Raw genomic sequence first — 10,275 nt, forward strand, 5'->3', positions numbered from 1 at the left:
AAAATTATGTGAATTGAGTAGTCATGACTCATGAATACAAAGGTGGCAACATGATGTAACAGAACACTGTGAAGTTATTCTCAAAGTCCAAGGCTAAGTTTTCACAATAATTGAGAAGACAAGCCATAGATCAGGTTCAATTTACCTGGATCAGAATTCTGAAAACATATGAAGAGGAAAATTCTGAAAGCCATAAATCCTTTTCATTGAAGAACATGGATGAAGGTAAATTCTATGATATGGCATTTCATGTTTGGGATTCAACTGAATTTAACTACAAAATTCAAGGATGAAGCCTCAAGGCACAAGAAAACTGATACAATGAAATGGTTATATCCTGCTAGAGATGTGGATATTTTAACCAAAATGACAGATAAACAAATTATTCTGTTCCTTCGAAAATAAATGATGATTTCTTTTCTGAATCAACGATTAATTGGAGTGTGCATCCGCTCAACTATCTTGTTCACAGCATCGCGCGACATTACCAATGTGTCATGCAGCAGAATGCTGTAGACATTCAATCCCTGCATATGAAACAAGCTTAAGATTTGAAATGGAAATCAACTACCAGAATAGTTAATTCAAGAACATAATGCCAGAGCATAAGAAAAATTTAGGATTCGAGAAGTCTTGTGGCAGGGAGAATTTTGGATGCAAAATCAATAAAGAAAACATATTTGGAAACATATTCCTAATCCAAATATTTTTTGAAGATAAAATGCTGTGAACCTTTTATAAATATATTAGTTTTGAATTGTGGGGTTGATTCTACTAAAATTTTCTACCTGAATTCAAAATGATTAACATTTTCAGATAAAATTAGGAACCACTTCGTAAGTAAAAAAAGAGACCTAATTAGAGTTAATGTAATAAAATCTGACAACACATCTTAGCGACAACAAAAATTCTATGGGAATAAGAGAACCCTTCAAAAGTCCAATGATACAGAAGAAGATTGTTATATTTGATCATATCACAAAAGAAGGCCATCACCCATCAAGTTATTTGCCAAATATATGGGGCCAATAACACGCCAAACCGCCTGTATGAGCTTAATTCAAGCTCAAAGTGAGGTCAACTTATCAATCCTCCACTTCCAGACCACATAAAAAAGAACTCAGCATAAGGATCAGAATATGTAACTTACAATTGAGGGAAGTACGTTGACATAATGTATATTTTGGGTAGCCAACTTCAGCTTTTCATTGATGGGGCCACCATCAACTAGCAAAACTTTCTTCGTACTTTCCATTTGCTTGTAATAATTCACAATATTCTTGGTTTTATGTGTCGGAACCTCCAAATCCTCAAAAACCATAAGCTGTTCATTAGTGCAACATATCCTAGTTAGGTTTCATAAATCAATTAGAACCAAAGGCAATACAAGCAAAAGAAAGAAATGGAGAGCATAGCAGAAGTTATGGCCAAGAAATAAGTAATGACAGAACACCACAAGCAAAACACAGCGTGTTTGAGTATAAACACACACACAAAGAATAGAGACAATAAAATACAGAGCATGGGGTGGGGTATAATTGTAGTTTGAGTACTCAAGTTAGAATATAACAGTGAACTCTCATCAAGGAGTGAAAATGCACTAAATTTTAAGTATGAGTCTAATGCAATGCCATCTATTTTTCACTCTTCCTCAGCCGAAAGACTCCTCTATATAAAGTACAATAGGCAAAAACAAAATTAAAAGTGGTTCATGACAACACCCTACTCCAGAAAACATTCCAGATCATAGAAATCAGTATAAGCTAGCAATTGAATCTATCCAACTGTCTGTGTGTTAACGTGTGCACCCATGTGCATGATTGAAAGACAGAGACTTGCCTTGCCTTCTGCAGCTCGAGCGGACAGAGCAATCTTCAATCCTAGACGCCGCACCTTTTTGTTCAGCTTAATAGCATGGCTTCGCGGCTTAGGGCCATGCATGATAGCACCACCCCTAAACTGTTACCCATCCATAAATATCATTAAGGTCCAGAGGTATACATCCCACTGATACAGTAGCCCCAAAAATTTTAAAGTAAAAAAAACTCATCATTCAAGCATGAAAATGCATTACCTGGGGACCACGCAATGTTCCATGCCTAGCTCGACCAGTACCCTTTTGGTTCCATGGCTTTCTCCCTGTTCCACTGACCTCACTAATAGTTTTTGTTGAATGTGTTCCCTGGTAAACACTTGATCAGTAAATTATACCATTTACTTATTCTAGATTAACTCTCGACAACTTAAATTTGCGATTGACCACATACTATCTACATACATTTCTGACACCCTTATCCTCACCATTCCCTAATTTAAAGAAGAATGACAATACTGCACTAGAAAAAGTTTATGTAAAATCAAGGAGAAAACAGAAAGATGTAATACTCTTTGAGTATCCAATTGCAAAAAGCATCTCTTGTATAGCTCACACAATATTGATTAGAAAATTATAGTTCCTTTTCCCTGAATGCATACATTATTTTTTTCCACCATTAGCGCTCACTAATTAAATGCTTCGGGTATCTCAACATCGATTAAGCACTACCTGTTGTCTTTTTGCTAGCTGCCATCGTACTACACGATGAATAATGTCCTTCCTGATAGGCACATCAAAAACATCACCGGCCAAGACCATGAAGCCCTTGTCTTCATTAAGAAAATTTGTCACTGGAATTACCAGATCCTGACAAAGTCCTGCATCATGATACATTCCATGAATTAAACATTTAATGCATAACATCTAATCTAAATACATTGATATTTCACACATTCAAAAACTATGACACCATAAACAATAGAATGAAAGATAAAAGATAACAAATCACAACATATCTCTTTAAATCAATAAACATTAGAGAAGTGTCCTTTGAGTCACACGAGCCTAATGAAAAAAATGTTAAAATTTATTGGAATTTGGGAAAAAAAAAAACATAGCTACATTATCATTGTAACTGAAAAAGGCAAAACATGGTTAGTAGGAGAATCCACTATATCATATAGAGGACTTCAATTATTCAAGACATAACTATTAGATCTAATCTTGACAGTGCTGGTTACAGTTTTAAGAACAAGCATCCCAATATAACTATCAAATCTAATCTGGACAGAAACAGTGAAAGAACTGTTGGTAGTGCTGGTTATCATTCCAAGTGCAAGCTCACACTTTACGATCCTAATAACAAAATGTGTAAGAAAATTGAGATCACAAGAGAAAGGAAATAGTCTAAATTTTCATTCTTTTGGACTGTACAATACAATGCAATGAGAGTTGTAATTATAGAGGCCCAAACTACTAGGCTACCCACTTCATGAAATAACCATCAATGATTAAAAAAAAAAAAGCTTAATGAACTTTGCTGGCTGCACCTGTCATGTTACTTTTCCATTTCTCAATAACTCTCAGTGGATGCAACAAAATTCATTAAGTAATCTTCGATGGTTGATGAAGACTTGTTGAATTGGGTGGCCTAAGGATCTCTAGATACGCAACTTCCACTACGCTGTAATCATACAATTCAAATGCACAAAAACTTATGAGTACGGGCGATATTGGAGAAAAAGACTAGGCCTACCATGAATTGGGTAAAGATTGGATAAATGTAGTAAGAATTGCGATTGCTAAAGTAGGACCTAAGCATCCAGTCCATTAGCATAGGAGAAGGAGCATTGCTAATGTGGCAAGAGTGGCCTAGTTAATAAGGAAAACATTGCACAAAAAGCATGTCCTCAGAATTAGTACATGTAACAAACTTTTCAAAATTTCCTCCAAGGTCTTATGCACCATTTAAGGAAGAATGCCAGTTAAAATGTATTCTAATCATATTCATCAATAAAATACATTTTCAACTAGAACATTCTTGCCACATCAGAAATCCTCATTTTCCTATGCTAATGGACTTGACTTTTGTGTCCAACTTGAGCAACCTCACTTTTTATTAAGTTTAGCCAACCTTACCCAATTCACAATTTAATGCTTGATGATAATTAGATGAATTGGCTGGCCTAAACGTCTCTAGAATCACATCTTCCATTGTATTGTAATCGTACAATCTGAATGCACAAAACCTTATGCTATACAATGATATTAGTGAGAGAATTAAGTCTTGTAATTGTCACATTTCATATCCATAGCTAATGAGAGACTACACTAATTTACAAGCTTTCAGGTACCTCAATTACATAAATGCTTTTTAGTTTTTTAGGTTATAAACACTTTAAGCTAATATCGATCGTAACAATTAGGAATCAACCAAGTAACTAATATCCACTTGGCAAGTTTCAACAGCATTCACAATTTCCCTCAAGCAATACAGCACCTTTAAATCATACAACTATATTCTAACATTATTCTCATACCTATGGTACGATCCGGTGTTAGCACAGTCTTCTTGGACAGGAGATCAGAGGGAAAAGCACCGTCACTTGAGTCAGGAGTCAAAATAGTAGTCGAAAGCTTTCGGCAAGCAAGTAAACATGAACCACCCTGCATTCAAGAACAACAATAATGGGTTTGTTCATAATACAATCACCCAAAAAAAAAAAAACACCAAGAAAACTTGAGAAATATAAGCATGATATATAAAGCAAACACAATGAGACTCCACAACAAGCAACAACTTAACTCGTTAATCTCCATAAATTAGACCCAAAAATAAAAACTTTAGCTGAAAAAAAGTTACCTTTGTAGCAAATGAGTTATCCCCAGATAGAACGCCATAAGAATCTGTAAGAAAAACGTAGAAATAAAAAGATTTACGAAGTCATAAATGATGCAATTTCATAATCCAGATGAAGAATAATTAAACAAAAATATTTTACCACGGGGTGTTGGAGAGGAATGATTGGCGAAACTCGGAGACTCACAGCGACTAAACGCGGAAAAAGAGCCTAAACGACGTAAAAGCCTTCGAGAAACTGACAGCGCCATGGAAACTCCCAAGCTTTTAATTGATATGTAATAAAGAACACTCAACTAGATTCTATATTAACAAAAGAGAAGAAAACGGGGGTGGTGCGCGGTGTCGTTGATGCCGTGATCGAAATCTGGCCGTTGATTGTCTCTCCGGCGGAGAGATGATTTCAGTGAAGTAGACAGTGAGGCGAACGAACTAAGCCAAAACCCCTCTCTGAAAAAACTAACCCAAAAGTAAAACCCTCTTAGTATTAAAAAATAACCCAAAACCCTTGACTTTTTAAATCTAACCCATATAAATTAAAATTGAATAACGTGATATTAAAAAATAATGTCTCGTTAATTGGTATAAAAGACTAATAATATGTAATTTAGAGTTTGTAAATGTAACATTTTAAATGCTCATGGTTATACCCTAATTGGAAAGAAAGGCCATTTTAGGTTAGTCTTTCAAAATTTTACTAAAAGGTCATTTTTAAGCTAAGCCGACAGACGAGTAGAGTCGGTTGCGAGCTGTCGAGTAACTCACATATTAAATTAAGGTGAATTTGAGTTTATTATTAATCGACTCGGGCAGTTCATAAGCTTATTCAAGCTCGACATATTATATAATATTTTAATTATATATATATAAATTAAAATCATTAACAAATGTTATATAATGTTTTAATCTTATATATAAGTTAAAATAATTAATGATTACAATCTAGTTGAACTTGAGTTTGATTTTGACTCGGTTGTAATCGAGTTGATCATGTATCTATCGAACTCGAGTTTGACAATTGAAGCTCGATCGAGCTCGAACTTGAGCTTTGACTATTTCAATAGAGCCGAGCTTAAGCTTCTCAATACCCAACTCGGATCAGCTTGATTGCAGCCCTAAATTCATTTTTATTGATCTTAGGCTATTTAATTAAATTACTCTATGATTATTGTACGAAGAAAATGGTTAAATTCATTTTCGTTTTGGGCCCATGGGGCCAGCGCAGGTTTTAAAATTTGGGGCCTACTGGCCTAGTGACTGGTGTACTGTTAAGCCCAATCTGTGCAAGGTAAGACAGTCCAATGTCCTGCTTCTATCTTGACAACATGAGTGGCTTTATTGCCACCTATTAATAGATTAAATAAATCACATATTTTAAAGTTAAAAAAATTATTTTTCTTTTCTTAAGATATCCCATAAATACCTTTCATTCCATTTATTTTTTATATTTTAAAATATTTAACATTTAATTCCTTTTCACTTATATTATATATCTCCTTCACTATCGTTATTCCTAAAATAAATTTTTAGATAATTAAGTTGAAAGTTCAGAAAAAATTAAAGCTAAAAAATTCTTTATGAATAATCCAAAAACAAAATATAGTTAAACAACGCAAAAAATACATATATAAATTAATATAGCTACCAATATAGAAGAAAAAAATAACAAAAAAATTAATTGTGAAGCAATTAAAAACTTAAATTTGTTTATTACTTGTAACCCAATATATATCATTGCAAATCTTCTTTCTCCATTAAACGTTTTTTTTTTTTTTTTTTTTTTTTTTATACGGATGATTTGAGCAACCTAAAAAAAATTAGGGTTTATTAGATAATAGCTGGGTGCCAGTGGTATTAGTAAAGAATAAGAAATTAAAATTATTTTTAATAATTTAATATGAGGATAACTTTGTCATTATAAAATTTATTAAAAAATGGAGCAGTTAGTATATTATTAGGTTTACAATAGATCATCTACTCATGTATGATATGCGTCAAACTTATTATAAGATGAATACAAATGTTTTAAAACCTAGCCCGGCCGAGTCAGTTCAATCGGGACCCAAGGCCTTCACCGAGCTGAGTTACCAATTTTCTTATTCATAAAAAACCCTAGAATTTGGGATGATGATCGACAAATAATTGAAGGTCGGGATGATGATCGACAAACAATTGAAGGTCGAGATGATGATCAGTAAACAATTGAAGGCCGAGATGTTGGGGTTTTTGAAGAGGAAGTGCTGGTGAGTGCAATGATGGCAATGGAAGTGATTTCCGATGAGTAAAACGACCGAAAATTGAAAAAAAATGGGCAATGGCAATAATAGTTAGCATTTGTCGGCAATTAGAAAGGTGATGGAGAGAGTTGTCAATGCCGACAATAGTGAAATCTAGCCTAGGTGTTCGATGCCTGCGATGGTGAGATTTTGTCGAAATTGAACCGATTTCGACTAAATCTTGGGTATATTTGGATTGGATTTGATGTGTCGTTGCCGCCAACAAGTCGACCTCCGATTTGTATTTGGAGTGTGTTTTCTAAAGTTTAAACTTTTTGAAACTTGATTTGACTGATCGATCAAACCGATCAACCTAGGACCTAGCAACTTTGTCAGGTTTCACTTCGAATTGGTTATTAAAACATTGATGAATACATATCATAATACATGTTTAATTATGTATGATATGTCCAACTAATTATAAGACGAATACATGTCATTAGTTAAAGAAACGTTCTATGACTAATTATATGTCCATCTGTTTATAAGATTGGTGGACATGTATCTTTTGTTTGCAATTAGCTATAGAACATTATATCTAATATTTAACCACCACTGGATAGCCTATTAGTAAAAGAGTAAAAAAGGATCTAATATAATCTCCTAAGTTCGAGTCTTCTTGATAGTAAAAGAGCAAGAGATTGATCCAACATGGTCTTTCGAGTTCGAATCCTCACGACCACTGATAGGGGTAGCTATTAAAACTTTTATCTGACCGATAGTTTTAGGATCCTAAGAGATTAGTTGAGGACCGTTGAAACTCTTACCTAACCGATAGTTTCAGTATTCTGAGAAATTAGTTAAAGTATATGTAAATTGGTCTGAACATCCCTAAACATTAAAAGAACAAATAAACAAACAAACAAACAAACAAACAAACAAATTAGCGATAGAGCCAACCAAATGTATGACATCTCGAATCCTCATTTCACGGCTTTGAGGTTACATAGAGCAGAAAGGCATCCAGATAAAGGGCTTTCCATTTACATGCTGCCACATTAATACATGATGCTCATGAAACATGGTCACCATCAAGATGAAGTACTTCAAACATATGGCAAACCAAAAAGCATCAACAATGACCGTTTCATCATTCCAAGAGTAGTAGAAAAGCTATTTCAACAATATATAAGGAGGCTTCAACAATGAAAAGCACGTATTGTTGTTATAAAGTTATCATGGGATAGCTTTAGATTGCTTTATGCAAAACCTTGAACCATTATGAACAAGCTAACTTTGTCAAACACCAGTTTTAAGCTCTCTACATTCTACTATCCAAAAAAGAGGAAAGATTATGAACAAGCTAACTAATTTAATTTAGCAGTCTGAATTTATATCAAACAGTATCCAAATGCATGCATACTTGCAGCCGTATGCATATGATAAGATTACATCATTTGCCATCATATATAGCATTGGGTTTATATATAATAAATACGCTATAACACAATATAATTAATAAGTAAGATGAGCATCAGATGATCAGCTTGTTCAAAGCAGTGCAGGAGAGAGATCCATTGGAAATTGGTTGCCCATAACATTTTCCATGTAATAGTGAGAGTGAGGAGCATCCATTACCACAAACTGCATATCTTCAGACGGCTTCCAATGTCGTTTCCTTTGATTGATAAACCAGTTGTTTATTTGCTTCTGATCCAGACCAGTTGACTCTGCTAGGGCCAGCTTCTGTGATTCCTGTCACATGTAAAGGTCGATCATTATATACACAGAATGATTATAGAAGTATTGATTAATCACAGGCAAATATAAATCTTGTGCAGCTAAACAAAGACCACTCCATTACAAGCTGGGTAAAGGAGTAGATAGATCCGTCTGCTATTAATCGACTCGAGCACTTCACAAGCTTATTCGAGCTTGATATATTATATAATATTTTAATTATATATATATAAAAATTAAAATCATTAACAAATGTTATATAATGTTTTAGTCTTATATATAAGTTAAAATAATTAATGATTACAACCAAGTTGAACTTGAGCTCGATTTTGACTTGGTTGTAATCGAGTTGATCATGTATTTATTGAACTCGAGTTCGACAATTGAAGCTGGGTTGAGCTCGAGCTTGAGCTTTGACTATTTCAATCGGGTCGAGCTTAAGCTTCTCATTACTCAACTCGGATCAGCTTGAATGCAGCTCTAAATTCATTTTTATTGATCTTAGGCTATTTAATTAAATCACTCTATGATTATTATACGAAGAAAATGGTTAAATTCATTTTCTTTTTGGGCCCATGGGAGCCAGCGCAGGTTTTAAAATTTGGGGCCTACTGGGCTAGTGACTGGTGTACTGTTAAGCCCATGTTGTGCAAAGGTAAGACAGTCCAATGTCCTGCTTCTATCTTGACAACATGAGTGGCTTTACTGCCACCTATTAATTGATGAAATAAATCACATTTTTTAAAGTTAAAAAATTATTATTTTTTCTTAAGACACCCCATAAATTTCATAAATACCTTTCATTCTATTTCTTTTTTATATTTTAAAAGATTTAACATTTCATTCCTTTTCACTTATATTATATATCTCCACTATCGTTATTCCTAAAATAATTTTTTAGATACTTAAGTTGAAAGTTCAGAAAAAATTAAAATTCTTTATAAATAATCCAAAAACAAAATATAGTTAAACAACACAAAAAATACATATATAAATTAATATAGCTACCAATACATAAGAAAAAAATAAAAAAAAAATTTAACTATGAAGCAATTAAAAACTTAATTTTTTTGTTACTTGTAACCCAATATATATCATTGCAAATATTCTTTCTCCATTAAACTTTTTTTTTTTTTTTTTTTTGTTTTACGGATGATTTGAGTAACCTAAAAAAAATTAGGGATAGTCGGGTGCCAACGTTATTTGTAAAGAATAAGAAATTAAAATTATTTTTAATAATTTAATATGAGGATAACTTTGTCATTATAAAATTTATCAAAAAATGGAGTCGTTAGTATATTAAACGGGTGACAATAGATCATCTACTCATGTATGATATGTGTCAAACTTATTATAAGATGAATACAAGTGTTTTAAAACCTAGCCCAACCCAGTTAGTTCAATTAGGACCCGGGGCCTTCATCGAGCCGAGTTACCAATTTTCCTATTAATAAAAAACTCTAGAATTTGGGATGATGATCGGCAAACAATTGAAGGCCGAGATGTTAGGGCTTTTGAAGAAGAAGTGCGGGGTGCGTGCAATGGTGGCAATGGAAGTGATTTTCGGTGAGTAAAATGACCAAAAATTGAAAAAAAAAATTGATAGCAGCGACCACAGCCAGCTTTTGCCGGCAATTGGCGAG

General features: G+C 33.5%; 1 protein-coding gene across 1 annotated transcript; it reads right to left on the reverse strand.

The window, feature by feature from the left end:
- Positions 1–181: 181 nt before the first annotated feature.
- On the reverse strand, positions 182–5,145 carry LOC116120500 (50S ribosomal protein L4). Its single transcript, XM_031406447.1, has 8 exons — positions 4,819–5,145; positions 4,680–4,723; positions 4,357–4,483; positions 2,546–2,694; positions 2,075–2,182; positions 1,840–1,959; positions 1,151–1,324; positions 182–527 (listed from the first exon to the last, which is right to left on the reverse strand). Exons 1-8 carry the CDS (start codon positions 4,925–4,927, stop codon positions 426–428), a joined length of 933 nt encoding a protein of 310 aa, XP_031262307.1. The 5' UTR covers positions 4,928–5,145; the 3' UTR covers positions 182–425.
- Between the last annotated feature and the right edge of the window lie 5,130 nt (positions 5,146–10,275).

This window comes from Pistacia vera, unplaced genomic scaffold (assembly GCF_008641045.1).
Source record: "Pistacia vera cultivar Batoury unplaced genomic scaffold, PisVer_v2 Contig126, whole genome shotgun sequence".
Taxonomy (NCBI): Eukaryota; Viridiplantae; Streptophyta; class Magnoliopsida; order Sapindales; family Anacardiaceae; genus Pistacia; species Pistacia vera.